The following is a 16,927-nucleotide window of genomic DNA, read 5'->3' on the forward strand; positions in this document are numbered from 1 at the left end:
TAATCTTTTTTAGGCTTGCAAAGGTATATTTGCAACTTTCTGTTTCGGGAGGCAATACGTTTATTTTGAAAGTTTGAGCCCCATAAGCCCACTGCTATGGCAAGGTTAAGAACATCTGCATGATATGTACAGCATCATCATCATCATCAGCCTATATTTTTGTACACTACAGGACGAAGGCCTCTCCCTGCGATCTCCTATTACCCCTGTGTTGCGCTAGCGTATTCCAACTTGCATGTACAGCCTAACAATCGTGTATTCTGAATAAAGTGGTTGATCGCCATGCTCATTCTCGACAGCTTATTCAATCATAGATATTCCATTGAATCAGCAACAGTGCATCGGAGATTATGCTGTAGTTCTGACTTCCAATTACCGTTTTTTTTTCCCTTCTGCACTTTCAAAGTCTTCTGAAACGTGCAGCTCACTTACGTCTGTTCACTGAGATGCGCTACTAAAATTGGTGTTATCACTCTTTCAAGCAATGGGCAGAGGCTAGTTTTCCCAAAAAAGGTTTCTTTATTCAGATCTACTTCCCGTAACCTTACGGCGACAAGGTTGGCACTTCCGGGGGCTAGCGGCCGCCACCGCCCATCTGAAAACATGAATGCTTAATCAGATCCCTTTCAGAGTTGTATGGCGATGCGTAAAGAATGGCCAGGCAATTTTCCGGGGGCTGAAAAGAGACAACAGAGCTGTATCGTAATGGGCGCAGTCTACACTAAGAATTGTTTGCTTGGTTAAATGTTGATTGGTATAGTTATGAACGCCTTACAGGCCTCCAAGAAGGCAACATAAAAGGGGTGGGTTCACTACAGTTGCATCACCAAGCATTATTCGCACAATGCAATATATATATATATATATATATATATATATATATATATAGTAGCTGGGACACCCTGTATATATACATGTATATATACAGGGTGTCCCAGCTACCACGCACCACGATTTCAAAAAAGAGGAACGGCGTTACGCGAAGCAAACCTAGCGCTTATTATTTCCACTGCAGTGGAGTAGCCGCCAGTAATTTTTTTGTTACTGAGATTTAATTAAGAATTTGTAATTAATTCTCTAACTCGAGAAGTACTGTCCTAATTATCAAAGTGTCAATGAGAAAGTTGTAGAGCAACGTGAAAAACTCCCGATACAGCTTTTTGTTGCTGAATACGTGCTACATAAATGTGCCTTTCCGTGTGTGAAAGAAGCCCGCGAATACGCGTAAAATGCCTCGAGCGGCCAGTCGCGCGGCAATTCTGCATGTAACCGCGATTACACGCAGAATTACCACGCGACTGGCTGCTCGAGGCGCTTTGCGTGTATTCGCGGGCATCTTTTCACTCTTGGAAAAACACATTTATGAAGCACGTATTGAGCAACAAAAAGCTGTATCGGGAGTTTTTCACGTTGCTCTACAACTTTCTCATTGACACTTTGATAATTATAGGACAATACTTCTCGAGTTAGACGACTAATTACAAGTAATTATTTTAATCTCACTAACGAAAAAATTACTGGCGGCTACTCCACTGTACTGGAAACAATACGCACTAGGTTGGCTTCGCGTAACGCCGTTCCTATATATATATATATATATATATATATATATATCATACGTAATTCCAACGCGCGATAAATACGATGCAGGTGCGTGTCAAAGATACGGAATCGTTCACGCAAAATGTGCGATCCGTGGATTGCGAAATACCTCTAACAATTAATAGCAGTTAATTCCTAATGCGTCACATGACAATGGCCGGTAAAGATGAGCTGTTGCATTTTTTTCTGAGTGTATTAAGGTTACACAAAGCAAAAACTGAGGACAAGCTTTCACGCTGATCTCACCCCAAAATGAAAGGTAAATTCTCAGCAAATAAAATTGAGTGGCGCAAGCACTATCCCAGTAGTAATGTGGTTCTCTACTCGAACTGGAGAAGAAAGTGAGCCACATGAGTTTTAGAAAACTGTAATACACTTTGTGAAAGCCATGTTATCTTGCGTCTGCCATCTAATGCGAGTAGCCAAGAATGGCTGTTAATGATGCCTAATTGTTTGTTATATTTTGATTTGGTGCAACAAGCAGTAGGAGTCCGATAATGGCGCCTACTTTCCGAATTATATTCCAGGTATTTTAATGAGACCTTTATGTGCTACTTCCCAAGCTGAAGTGGGAGAAACAAAGATGTTTCCAAGGGGCAGCGTCACCCCTCCAGAGGCACGCAATACATATACAAACGTGCATTTCTTTGTATGAGTTCTGATTAAAATAAAATGTGAAAATCATTTACGGAACATAACATAGGGCATTTTTATATAGCGGAACACTGCAGTGGCTGTCATTTTGAATTGCAAGTTTCAGCCAAGGGAAAACATTTTTTATTGCCATCAGTTTTCAGATTTTTAAGTGCTCCTTTCACAATAATGAAACGGCAGCATACAAACGTCTCAATCTTTTAGAATCTAAAATGAGCATGACCATCTTGACCCACCTTGATGCCATTGCTTTCACTTTGACTAAACACCTGAAAATCTTGCTGAAAAGAAATATCTTGCGCTACTAAATCAAAACTACGTAGCGACATCCCATACACCAGGGAGAGGCCGACGTCGATAACCGAAGGCACTTGCTTTGGATCCCGGCACACACTGGACTGAGCACCCCCAACGAAGCGGCTCACCGCGTTGCTCGAGGCCTCACTCACCGAGCATCATCGGAGGAAGAGCCCCCGCGGGGTACTGCAAACGTCTGGGCGTGGGAGGATCGTTTGACCAGGTTCCACGACATCACGACACACTACCATTTACAGAGACGCGTATACCCATTCCCTCACGCTAGGTTAGACAGGGCGCAAGCAGTACACTACAGGCAATTACAAACTGATTCTTACATAAACCCCAGGCTCATGCACGCCATGTATCCAGACATGTACACTACAAACAGATGCACATACTGTGGCGAGGTTTCCACACTTAGTCACATGCTATGGGAATGTCCGGACATAACAAACAATTCGGGCAGTGCCGACACCTCCATCTCTTCCACCGCCAGCCTCCGCTCGCGTTGGAAGACCGCACTGCTCAGCTCGAACCTGACAGTACAACTCTGGGCCGTCCAGCGAGCCGAGGAAGCCGCTTCGAGACAAGGTCTCGGAACCGCGTCCGCGGCGGGTGCCCAGACCCACTAAAAATACGCCGGACTCAAATCTTATCGATTTGATAATAAAGTTTACGTTCTTCTTCGTAGAGGGAGGGGGGCATCATTAACTCACTCAGTCACTTAGGCGTAAAGGTGGGTTTAGACAAGAGACCGAACCGCTGACTCATTCCGCCCTCTAAGCCACGTTAATGTAAGCCCCTGCAACAAACCGAAATTCTATCTACCCATAAAGCTCGCGATAACCAGGCTGCATCACTTTTCTAGTGCATGTCGTACGTTGCTACCGGTCGGACTCCTCCCGTTCTAGGACATTATTTTTGTATTCAATATGACAGCCATGCTCATTTTTATATCAATTTCATAGGAAAGTCCGAACGCATTAAAGCACAAAATTGTCCTTATACCGTTTAAACCTTGCAATAACTGTCAATACGAACGGTACAAATCAGCAAGAACATTGAAATCCGCCGTTCAACTTGCAAGTATTGTTTTTGATGAAAGGCCAACAGTGGTGCTACAGACATTGAAATTTGTGTGTCCTGCTAGCCAGGCCCTCATCATTTCCCTCATTCCTTTTTTTTCCTTTTTTTGTAGCCTCGTGTGTGGCCTTCTCGTCGAAGTGAGACCGGCTGGCTGGGCTGTCCTTCTGGTATCCTTTTTTTCTGGGTTGACTTCTTTGAAGCCAGCTCGTCATAGCGCAACACGCCAACTGACACTCTAGTTCAGTCGATATTGTCAACATATGGAACCTCTTTTTTCTTTGAAGACAGTATATCACCCCTCATCGACAGTAAACAAGCCAAGTACAGTTGCGGCCATATATCGAGGTCTGTTGACACTTTTGGCAAGGCCTACATTGCTCAACGTTGCTGGTAGATTGTACCATACCTCATTCTCGTCGCAGATGGTCAAATCTTCATCTGGTCTGCACTTTCGCACCCTCACGTAAAGCACTTTGTAGTTGATGCCATTCACGACCTAGGACAAGAAAAGAAATGATAGCGTATGGACTACTAAATTTGAAAATATTGCCACGAATATTTATGTATTTTTTCCAGCGACCATCGTTCTTTCACTAAGAAATAGTCAAGGCTATCGCTGAGCTCAAGACTCGCGTTTCTGCATGGGTGTTTCTTTAATTTTTCCGATGGTTTATCTGTTGCCTATGCTGCATTGTCTCATCAGATTTTGTGCGCGACGCGAGTATACTTGTGTACATACTAGAACTTACGTAACTATAACTTAACACCAGTGATCACGCTAAAGGTTCATTGAGCCATGTATAAAAAGCCAATGCCTCTGATCTGCAGATAATATTTCGACCATTGATGAGTCTGCTCGCCGCTATCAGTGTACTGAGTCTTACTTGTTTTTCTGGGCGCAGATTCGCCAAATAAATATTTAGTTTCGCGACTTGCGCTGGGTCACTGTGGCTGGTCACTGTCACTACAACGGTGACATCTGGTGGAGGTGCTTTAAAGTTCTTGTAATGGATGCCCCAGTCAAGCTCAAACCCTTAAGACAATGCCCCTAACCATCGAGCTAGCCGCAGGCTACAAAGCCTGCCGCCGAAGCACGGACTTCTACCTGAGACGACATCGTGGCCAAGTCGACTACCACAACAAGAAGCGAGCATCGCCTGCAGCCATCGTACTGCAACAACACAGGGAACCACCTATCTTCCGCCGAGCTTCATCTGACGGCGCACAGACCTGACTCGAGAATTCCAAAAGGGTCTCAACCTTCAAAAACTGCAAGTCTGAAGATAAGCTGTGCCACGTGTATTTCTCCATGGAAGACGCCGCGAGGACCTGGCTCGCGAATCGGAATTCTGCGTTGGCGACTTGGGAAAATTTTCAAAGCCACTTCCTGAAGACCTTCACAAATACTGTACGTAAGGAAAGGGCTGAAGTTTTGCTGGAAGCCCGGGTACAGCTACCGTGTGAGAGCACCACAATTTTTCCGGACGAGGTGACTCGACTCTGTTGCCACGCCTACCCCAACATGTCCGAAGCGAACAAATTTCGCTACCTGGTGCGCGGTGTTGACCAAGAAGTGTTCGCCGAACACAGGAAGAGTTCTTTTCTGGGGCCACAAGCATCAAGAAAACTCTAGAGATTCGCAACAGGCAATACCACTGCCGCCCGCTGACTACAAACTACGCTGAAGCTGCAGCACTTGACGCAGAAAACCTGTGCCAAACCATCACACAGGTCGGGCGAGAGGAGCTGCAGAAGTTGCTGCCCTCGTCGCATCATCATCTTCATCCGCGTCACAGCTTCAGGTGGCCTTAATTGCAGACATCTTCCGTGAAGAATTTCAACAATCAAAGAGAGTTTCTCAACCGCTGCAGCCCCAGCCAGAAGACTTGAGCTACGCCGCCGCCGCCATAGCCAGCCTGCCCACCCGCTGCCCCATGCAACATCCCAAGGAGCATGGGACATTTGGTGCGCCCGCGACCATTGTCCCCTTTGCTATCACTGCGAAGAAGTGGGCCATGTCTACTGTCGTTGCCCATACCGTGACATGGGTCCACAAGGATTCGCCATCAGCGCTCCTCGCCAGATACTAGGTGACCACATTTGTGACATCGCCGACGACCTGGCAACAACTGAGTGGAGACCTCGACAGCCTTCCCGTTCGCCGTCATCAGGACGCTACCTGCCGCCGCAGCGCAGACTGTACACTAGCCCAGCTCGTGGCTGGTCCAATAGTACACCAACCTATGGAGGCGCGGTTGCTGTTCATGGAAATACCAAAGATCACTTGCCGATGACGAAGACGCCGCAAAGACCATCTCTTCTTCTTCTTCTTTCTGGGGTTTTACGTGCCAAAACCAGTTCTGATTATGAGGCACGCCGTAGTGGAGGGCTCCGGATTAATTTTGACCACCTGGGGTTCACCAACGCAAGCACACGGGCGTTTTTGCATTTCGCCTCCATTGAAATGCGGCCGCCAGGGCCGGGATTCAATCCCACGATCTCGTGCTCAGCAGCACAACGCCTTAGCTGACTGAGCCACCGCGACCATCTCGAATAATCCGTTATAAGTGGACCCTTTGCCAACCAGTTGAAGAAAGTTAATACTGCATGGGAAGGCCCTCAAATTCAAACAGCTGGAGGATACCTAATAACGCCGATTGGAACCTCCGCGGCAAGAATTAACTTTCACGACCGAACCTACCCTGCGACCTTCGTTGTCCTGAGACAGTGCTCACGAGACGTACTTCTCGGCATGGACTTCCTGAACCAACACAGTGCAGTCAACTACAATCAGTACAAGTCGTAAGTGCTATCCGAAGACAAACCGATGAAGCCACAGAGTTCTCCGAGTCACTATGCCTTAACTGTCCTTGAAAATCAAGTCACTATGCAACCTCGCGCCAGCTTTTTGAATTCCGTCAGCGCAGAAGACACGGAAGTGATGGAAGCGATCGTTAGAGCGACGAACACCGGCTACTCTACTGACAAATGGGCGTCGCAAGGACAATCGTGCAATTGCGGGGAGGAAAAGTGCTGGTAATGGTGGAAAACTTCACGCAGGAATATAAGACCTTGAACAAAGGCATGAAGATTGCTTATGTCGAATAAGTAACAGCAGTCAGCGATACGCTTGTCTCCTTGGATTCAACCGAACCTACAAAGACTGCCCGTGTTCCAGAACCAGCCTTCGATATTATACACTATCATAATTGTAAAACTGCACCAGGCACGCCGGCAGAGAAAAGAAACAACAGAATGGTGCACGGTCCTGTCATTTCAACAGCGAAGCTATTTAGCTTGGGCGTTTGCCGTTAGGTGTAACGCCGAAGTGTGGGCCGATCCTGGTGGTCGTGCAGAAAGAGTCCAATTGCAATGGCACCGTGACGTCGCTGTGAACAAGCGAAGGTGTTTAAGCTCGAGGATGGTTCCTCGAGTTTACGCCGCAAAACTTTCGCATAGCGATTACGTCACCATGCGTCACCTAGCAACGCTTCGCCCCATCTGCGCTGACCACGCAGAGCCTCGCCACCGCTGCGTGGGCCGTGACGTCACCGCGCACCGCATCACTTCGCCTTAGCTTTGCCGAGCCATGAAGTCATCGCGCCGTGCGGAGTGGTTGCCGGGGCTGCGCAGAGTCGGAGCTAAGCCGTGACGTCACTGCGCCGACCCACGGGATATATATATAGAAGGCAGTGCACAGATTTCTTGGTATGCGTGCCCAATACATGCTATTTATCAAGGACGTCTCACACATCAGCGAGTCATTGACCGATCTCACTAAATCTAAACTCGAGCTCAAGTGGAAAACACCACAAGTCAAAGCAATTCAAGAACTCAAACGATGCCTGCAGTAACCGTCAAAAGTTGCACACTTCGACGAATACGCCGATACCAAAATTCACCTACACGCAAGTAGCGTAGATGTCGGTGCCGTGTGTCCAAAGAAAAGACTGATTTGAAAAGTTTCTACCTTACACTAGCCGCTTGCTGTCTAAAATCGAAGCCAATTATTTTACGACGGAAAAGGAATGCCTCGTCATCATTTGCGCTACTGCGAATTTACGCCTTCCCGATACGGTAGGCTTTTCAAAGCCATCAGCGACCACCACGTATTGTGTTTGCTAGCAAACTTAAAGGCTTGCACAATAGAGCCTCAGACTTCAAGAATTTGACATCATCGTGACATACAAGTCCGAATGGAACCACTCGGATGACCATTACCTATCTCGCGTCCTCATCGACGCTCCAGCGCAAGACGATCAAAAGAAGGACACCTTCCTGAGAACAATAAGCGCTGACTACTTCGCCGAGCAGCAGCCAAGATACACGGAGCTAAGAAGGCTTGCTAAGTACTTGTAAGGCAAGATCAACTTTGTTGAAAGGGTATATAGGCGAGGATTGCCTTCGGCTTCCTTGCGAAATGACGTCCTTGATAAAAACAACTTTTCACCCACCCGCGCCAACAACCTTCCCGTTGTGCCAGCAGCACTGTGGTCAGACGTTCTCCACGCCATGCACGACGACCCGACCGCTGGGCACCTAGGTTTCTCTCCGCACGCTCTCGAGGATACAGGAAACGTATTACCGGCCGCGTCTCGCTGCCGACGTCGCCCACTACGTCATTTGCCGAGACTGCAAGTGACGCAAGACAACATCGACAAGGCCAGTGGGATACTGCAGTCAATAGAGCCTCCTCGCCAACCTTTTGAGCTGATCTCGATAGACTTATTGGGGCCCTTTCCAACATGAAAATCTGGGAATAAGTGGATCGTCGTGGCCACTTACTACGTTACCCGCTACGCCGAAACGAAAGCCCTGCCCAATAGTATCGGGCTGAAAGGAGAAATTCTTTGTCGAAAATATCGTGCTACGACATGGTGCCGCAGAAATCCTCATCACCGACCGAGGAACAGCTTTTACAGCCGAGCTTCGAGCCATCCTGCAACATAACCAGACAAGTCACCGCAGGACCATCGCCTACCACCCGCAGACGAATCGTCTTACGTAACGCCTAAACAAGAACCTCGCCGACATGCTAGCAACTTACGTCGACGTCGAACACCAGTTGTTTTGTAAGTAGCAACCAGTTACAACGCAGCATGGCAAGAGACAACGCAGATCATGACCTTGAATTTTATTTACGGAAAGATCGCGAGGGCGACTCTCGACGAAATGCTGCCGCACGTCACCAACGAAGAGAATATCGACTTCGCCAGCTACCTTCAGCATGACGAAGAAGCACAACAGTCCCGCCTTCGCATCGAGAAACAGCAACTGACAGACAGGCGACGCTACAATGTTCGACGACGTGACGTGGAAATACCAGCCCAGTGACCCTGTTTGTAACCCTGTCTTCAGCAAACCATTACTTTTCAAGTACTTCTCACACATTAGTCACTTCATCACTTTCATTCGGTATGCTTTTCGCGGTTCTAGATGAAGGACATCGTGTCCGTAGACATACTTCAATATCAGCTTTATATTAGCAAAATATTCCTTGCATAATTATTGCGTGATCAGGCCACTTTTAATTTGTATGTGAAGACAGCTTTGTTTCAACTGTGCTAAGCGTACAATCGTTGTTCTCACGAATCACCTGATTTCTTCGCACACAGGAAACGTGGCTCTAAGAGAATGACCGGGTGATTCCGACGACCAAGCCCGGTAAATTAAATGCAAACGCACAATTGTGAACCTATGCCTAACTTTATTATACAAACGTTCGCATGACGTATAGAAAAACGAACAACTTTGGAAACACTGCACTGTCGACACTTTGCATTTCTGTAAGCAATTTTCGTTTCACCTGCATTATTTTCTTCCCTACGAGAGCAAATAAACATCGAATTCCAACCTAATATCTAATACTTACAAAATAAGTAATATTCTATTTGGACGCCAACCTTGCATTATGCGATTTTGAACAGCATCTAACTATTTCATAGCAAGATATTTTATTATTATAAATTTTATGCCACTAAGAATTATATGCACATTCGAGGCGTGTTCACGACCACCGCCACCGCACTGTCGCGGTATCGACGACACGTGAAAGGTTCAAAGGTCCTTAGAGACGCGCAGCGTACATAATAGCAAATACGACGAAGTCCCTCACGCTCCGCCCAATCGGCTTTGCAAAGCAGCGCTGGTGGCATCTTGCTTTCTGCTGCTACCATATAAACGCTGTGCGCACAGATTGCGCTTATGCAGAGTAACCTGCCTACCCACGGCCTTTCCGTCTGTCTCTTCTCGCCCACCATCGAGATAGCTGTCGGACCTCTGGTCCGGATGCGCAGCAGTAGTTTTCTTGCATGCTGCGTCGTTCCCCCCGTGTTGATAACATCACCCGATGAGATCGAACGTAACCCTAAGCCTACCTATGGCATTCTGTGCTTCGACCTTCGGACCAAAAGCGCCAATTTCGTAATGCGGACCATTCTTGTCCGAGTCGTTAACCCAGTTCATTGTGATCTGTCTGGTATCTGGTCTGCCTCGTGCTAACAGTTCCTTAACGCCCGTGTTCCCGTTTTGTGACCGGCCTCACTAGACTATGGCGCAATCGTTGCGAAGGTATGGCAAGCACATGTCGCCAGTCGTGCAATGTGGCCTAAACTGGGCCGCCAAAGGCGAAAGACGCTGACCGTCCTCTTGGACGAGCTCTTCTTCCTGAGAGCGCCCGAGTTTCTCCGACACTGGCTGTGCCATTTTGTTCTGATCAGAACGGAAATTACGTCCAGTATTCCGCCCAAACTGGCGATAAACGCTGATTCCGGGTACTCTTTCGAAGTCTTTTTCAATAGCCTTTGGATGTTCTAAAAGTAATGTCCTTGATACCTATACCGGTATATTTTTACATATGAGTTATCTGTGTTCATAGTAGTGTTACAAACATTCACTATCGTTATTTTTGTACATGTTAGAAATGAACATTTACTAAACAGAGACGCGCGCTGCTCTCGCTCCGCGCTGGCGCCTCCAGATTTCCATAGACGGACATACGTACTGCTAGTGCATATGTGTCCATATATATACCTGGCATATGCATCTGTTATATGAGCAGTAATCATTCGCTGCAGAACACTTATATAATTCATAAGCCATTTGTTACCAAATCCAGCATGCTTCGCATTAGGCACATGTCAACTGGAATTGAGTCTGCTTAATTTCTTTGTAATTCTTTTTTCGGTCTTGCGCATCACTAAAAGATTGACCCTCTTCTGTTACACGTCATCTTATAAAATGAATTGTCTGCGTCCCACTTAACAGCCGTTAGCTTCAATAATAGAAGCGAAACACTCGGCCCTCCGAAAAGCTCACCGCGTAGACAAGCAGTGGTCATACCTGCGTCCACGCGGAGAGGACCTGGGACACACGGTATCGAGGACCACCTATCAACGCAACCTTCCGTTCGGCGAACTGTGCTGCTTCAACAAACGTTGTGGCATTTGGGTCCTGCTTCATCCACCCTCCCGGCATCGGTACTTCCCTGAGACCGACACAAGATGTCACTTCGAACGTCAGCAGTAAAAGCAGCAGACATGTTATGAACTGAGGTACACCACTGCAATGATCGTACTTCCGCATGCCTTGCTGCAAAAAAAAAAAGACAGCGTGAGTATCACAAGAGTATCGCGCGTAATTCGTATTATCACGCATACGCCTGTTTCGACTAAGACGCAAGGAACTTTGCAAGGCTGCAGGAAGAAAACATACCTTTTTTTTTTTTCTGCAAATTGTAATAGCTGCGAACGTTACGAACACCCGCCACCAAAACGCCGTGGTTATGGAGTGGCGCTCGAGGTCTCGGGTTCGAGGTCTCGAGGTCCCACGCGTAAAACTCCATAAGTTAATTCATTTTCGATCTTATGAATAGCGTGTCTGCTATAATCAGTTTGCTAGTGAACAAACGCTTTTGCCAATTACGGGTCAAGAAGCAACCGTACGGCAGGCACAAGTGAATAGCAGAATTATTGCTAGTGAGCATTTTGTACTCCAGCGTATAGTGTGGTGATTCGTAAGCCAAACTCAACTTTTTCTAATACTCGATTTTGAAGCGAGCGAGGAAATACATTCTTCTTTTATGCGGTCTTATCCTAGCCCTGCGGTTCTCTCAGAAAGATCGCGTGTCTACTTTATACATAAGGCGCAAGTATAACCATACCCACTAGTTTAATAAACTACTGTTCACGTCGTATTTATAATTTAATTACTTATAACATTCAAAGAAAAAATGAACATCCACCTGTAGCGTAAGCACGAAGCTATAAAGGAAACCCACACGGGTTTCTCAGGAAAAAAAAAGCTTCGTAGTTTAAGAAAAACTTGTCCTAGTACGGGATTCAAACCCCAGACCAACGCCTTTTCTCGGGCCGTCGCTCTACTATCTGAGCTAACCAGGGAGCTAGCAGATCGAACTGGTTTTGGCACGTAAAACCCCATAATTAAATTAATTAATTAGCAGATCGAAGCGCGCGAACGAATTGATCGACAACTCGAAGCACGAGGAGAAGGGATGCGTACACGGGTGTATGTCAGTTTTGCTTTCATGAACTTTCCTACATCTTAAAGAATCGCGGAGAACTCATTTTCCATAATAATACCCTTATTTCTTGTACGCTCCTGATGCAGGGGTACGTGAATAACGACTCTTCTGTATACAATAATTAACTTCCGCGTCTCCTCAAATGTACGGGTGCTTATCACGGTGCAGAAGAATCTCGCGAGTAGTTTATTTCTTCTTTTTTTTTCAGAATTCTCTCGCAATACACGAAAACCTCACGACGTTTTCCTGCGAGCAGATAACCGTCGCGTTATGTTACTCAAGCCTTCTGCACAGCCGCCATCTTGTTTATATAGCAAAATAGCCTCTTAGTTTATCACTGCGAAGCTGTCTTCACGAAGCTGCATCTTTAGCCAGCCTCATCACGATTGGAACGAGGCTGAAGATGGCCACTGCCCTTTAAGCTGCCTCTTTAACCGCATACGGAGGGTATTGGAACGCAACACATGTTGCACTTATGGCCACTTACGAGCGGGTATTACAAAACGTTTCAGCGGTCTTGGACAGTGAAGGAGCGTGAACGAAACGCCGCGCAAATTTCTGGACAAAATGTATGCACACATACCAACATTTGAAGAGCGACAACATTGAGGCCTTGCGGCGCAGCACAGCCACCCGTAACACGATACATTGGCCAAGTTCACGGGCGTGCCTCGTTACGCCAATGGGTTGGATGAGCTGGCTCCATATTACGTTACACATGGTTACCGTGCCGACTACAGTACTGCGAACCTGGCACGGAGCCAACCTCTGGTTCCGAGTGGGCACTGTGCCTCCTAAACACAGTTGGCGTATATGCCATCCTCGTTTTTTCAAAGAAGCGCTATAGCTTCCCGGGCCGGGAAGCGAATCATTGGCAGTGCCCACGAAACTGACGCTTTTGGCATGGAGAATATGCGACGCAGGGAGTATTCGATCGTCCCTTATTTGAGAAGGAAGTTTGACGTTTACCCAGAGAACGTTTATCCCGTGGTGCCACACTGACAGGTGCTCAACGATTCCTTTTTTGAGACGTGGATCTTTTCGGCACATTTGACTATATGTTCCGTAATTGTGTATTCTCCTGCGTCCCCATTTTAAAAGTGTATTCTCCTTGCGGGCATTTTATTACGCCAGCTGTGCTTCAATGCGTTGGCCGGGAATTGACATTGACGATGATTTTTGCAGCTAATTGTTACATTCTTAGCTTTATAAGCTTTAATGAAGGAGGGGGTAAGTGTTCCACAATAAAAGGTTTGTTTGAAAAGAAAGAGTGACCTCTGGCAAAACCTAGCTAATGGTAGATTAGTCGAGGGATCACTCAAACAACAAAAATGAAACAAACTTCACGACTGGCTAAACGAAGGTCGATTCTCGCGAGGAATTAGCCCTGGTTGAACTGGAAACATTTAGGGCGATGCGTATAGGGTTCAAAAAGGTGGCTACAATATTCCGGCCAATTCTACTAAACCAGAATTCAATTGTAGAATTAAAAATTTTCTCGTTCGTTAGTGCTTCTTGCCAATGGCGGACCACCTTCCCTAATAAGATGTCCGCCTCCACAGTTGGCCGAAATCTGCTTTTCTGAGCGATTTAGGCCTAACGAGTTTTCTGTTTTTGCTTTTATGATTAGGGGCCTATGTGTTAGACACCATCCACTCCGCAGAGATAGGTTTGCCCAATGTTCTCTATATTCATTAGAAAACTCGTGTATGTAAATGTCTTTCCAAATAAAGACTGTGTTCTGTAAACATCATCGTCTATATTTTGATCGTTTGTTTATTCCGGCAAAGATGAAGTCTCCATCAGGATGCCAACCTTCCACTCATGTGCGCATAAGATTAGAAGTGTCTTCCCGGGACGGGGATGGCGTATCTAGCCAATGGTACCAGCGAATTCTCGAAACACAGACTTTTAGCTTGCTTGTCAACGAGAAGATATGCTACGTGGGTGACCAAGGCATTGTATATAGGCGCTGATTATACTAAAAATACTGCGCCCACATATATTCACAAAAACGTCTTAAGCTAGAATAGGCCGTAAGAGAAAACTTCAGCCAATCATGATACTGAACATATCATTACCGAAGCCGGCTGGCCAATGGCAAACAGCACTTACGAGCGAAAAGCTTTGGGAATTCGGCCCCTGTTTCTCGACTGTGAAAGAACTTCCCGCCCATAATTCTACCTTTCGTTGACTGAGCGTGCGCACGAAGCACTTGTACGAGGTATCTCTTATTGTTTCAGGTGCTTAGGCTGGTTTGTGGAGCTTATTTGTACTGGCTACAAATAATTTTAAAATTCGGACTACATTTCAATAGTACTCCTCACGCAAAAGCAAATTTTTTGCCACTGGTCATCAGCCTTATCGCTATTACCTCTTCTAATCGTAACGTCTTCAGTATAATCATAGAAGTTTCTTTTGTTTTTGTTGTTTTTGTCGAATTTCGCTTGTTTTTGCCAAAGTTCGCTGACATGCAATGTCTGTCATGTGCCGCGCAGGCTGCGCTGCCAACTTCCAAAGCCAGTTTTCCCTCGAATCCGACAAAAACAAAACTTCATAGATTCCCCTAGATTCGTGCAAAAAACAGTTGTTCAGTTAGTTGACATGGGTACTTGTAAACATAACCTTTTTCGTTATGCAAATATACTGCAAATCTATGGTTGGAATTTATTTCTAAGCTTGTTTTTATTTCAGATAACAAAGTCGCTGCACTCAACGTGAAATAATGCTGTAATCTAAGTTGTGCTAACCAGAGCGTCCTCGTGCTACCAACACAGCCACCAGCTGGAAACTACGCGTATATTCACAGAAAATTACTTCAGCACTATTTATACTCCACTCGACAGGCAGAACTAATTTGTACGACTGCCAAATTCCAGGAGTGACACAGGACCTTATTCGAATTGTAAGGAAGCTCGAACCGGACGATCCTTACCGAAAGTAGCAGTACTAAAACAGTGTGTCACATCATGACGCCATTAGGAAGTGTGGGCAATACTTCTTTCTTGCATGCCGTGACGTACTAACGTACTACCATGTACAATACATTTGCTGCGAGGCACGCAGATACGCGTCCAAGTTTTTTCTCTCCTCCATGCCAAAATTCACCCAAACACGTGATCACGAGCAGGAACTCTGCAATGTGACTATGTACAACGTTGCTTTGCCTACGGACGGTTCCGGGTACGTTTGCATACACCGTCGGCTACGCAGAGCGCCGACCGCCTTGTAGCGCTCAGTGCTAGGTAGGTATATGTGTCCGCTTATGCCGAGAACTGCATGTGCTGCTTTGTTTGACGTTGCACCATATGTTTCTTTTGCCGGTTTCAGACGAATACTTTATTCAAAGGGCTCATATATTGACCACACAGCTGTACTCCACTAACGAGCCCAGGACATGCGCACCTTGTCGTTTACTTGGCGAAAGGCATTCACTGATCCTCGGTATGACAAGTCCAACTTCGCGTGCTGATGCGAAGGTAATTTGCGATGACTCAAAATCAAAACACTTTGCAATGCACAAGACCTATATGTGTCGCGCATGACCTTCTTTCATGGCTGCCACAAAGATTATGGAATCGTCTATGTGCTTCCTCCTCGTACCACGGCAAGTTTATTGTGGTTTTATTTTCCCCAATGCCGGATGCAGGTAGCTGTTCCGGTACCTTTTACGAAGCTGTTGTCGTTAGAAGGCACCGTGAGTCAACACGAAACGTGTGAAAGACTCCGTAGCTTAATTGAAAGCCAGTAAATGTTACAAATGAGCAATGTGAACGAGCACAGAACGCATATCTTGTCCTAGGGCGTTATAACGTAAAATGATTCCAAACTGTTTTGATTCCAATCTCTGCAATCAGCCTCCACGATTGGTCAAAACATTTTCGGGTCACTCTCAACTTCGCCTGTCTATCACGCGACGTCACAAAAACCGCGATAGCTCCCCATCTGATATAACGTGTACACACTGATTATGCATGATTTAACCGCACAAACGAAAAATAATCATTCCTGATTCGACGCCTTTTCACCATTGGCCCTCTGCTATTGGTCCAATGTTTTCCGGCTACGCCCACTTCGCCTGTCTGTCACGCGACCTCACAAAACCGCCAAAACTCACGAGTGACGTGTAGGCGAAAAAATGCATTAATATGCCGAACAAAATTAAAATTTTTCTGAACAGCCACAGACTACCCCGTCCCGAAAGGAATAGAAGATGGCTGCCCGCCGATCGCTCAGGCCCTCGCTACTCGCACCTGCCGGTGAGCATGTATTTATTTGCGCATGATAAACATTTTTACGTGGCAGTAAAACGTTATCGAGCCCTTTCACCATGCATACCACATCGCTCTGCCAACTCTTCTTTGCTGAGAATCCGTTTTAGCAGAATTCTTATCCTTCCGTTGCACGCCGCCGCGATTTTCGACCAGCCACCGCAAGCTAAGTAAGGTGAGGCGGACCAATCGGAGAAGCCGGCACCACCCTCTTCATGCGGTTATCTATTTTCACTGTGCTGGCTCGGCACCATCGAAACCCTCTCCACTAGAGCGTGCTCCTCGCCTCTTCTCAGCCAATTAGATAATAAAACACCTTTCAGTGTAGGCAATGCTATTCGTTTTGAAAGCGAACAAAGGTGACCTCCTGTAAGCGAGGAGATTGCTTGATTGGGCTGTTCAGGCAATGCTGCGGGTCACCGCCCGATGCTTGCGTCGGTGGTTACGTAAATTTCACGTCAGGAGTTTGGAA

The 16,927-nt window shown here is 46.4% G+C and overlaps 1 protein-coding gene across 1 annotated transcript; it reads right to left on the reverse strand.

Moving 5' to 3' along the window:
• Positions 1–574: 574 nt before the first annotated feature.
• On the reverse strand, positions 575–11,209 carry LOC125947174 (L-cystatin-like). Its single transcript, XM_049671558.1, has 3 exons — positions 10,984–11,209; positions 4,049–4,138; positions 575–676 (listed from the first exon to the last, which is right to left on the reverse strand). Exons 1-3 carry the CDS (start codon positions 11,116–11,118, stop codon positions 575–577), a joined length of 327 nt encoding a protein of 108 aa, XP_049527515.1. The 5' UTR covers positions 11,119–11,209.
• Between the last annotated feature and the right edge of the window lie 5,718 nt (positions 11,210–16,927).

This window comes from Dermacentor silvarum, chromosome 7 (assembly GCF_013339745.2).
Source record: "Dermacentor silvarum isolate Dsil-2018 chromosome 7, BIME_Dsil_1.4, whole genome shotgun sequence".
NCBI lineage: Eukaryota > Metazoa > Arthropoda > Arachnida > Ixodida > Ixodidae > Dermacentor > Dermacentor silvarum.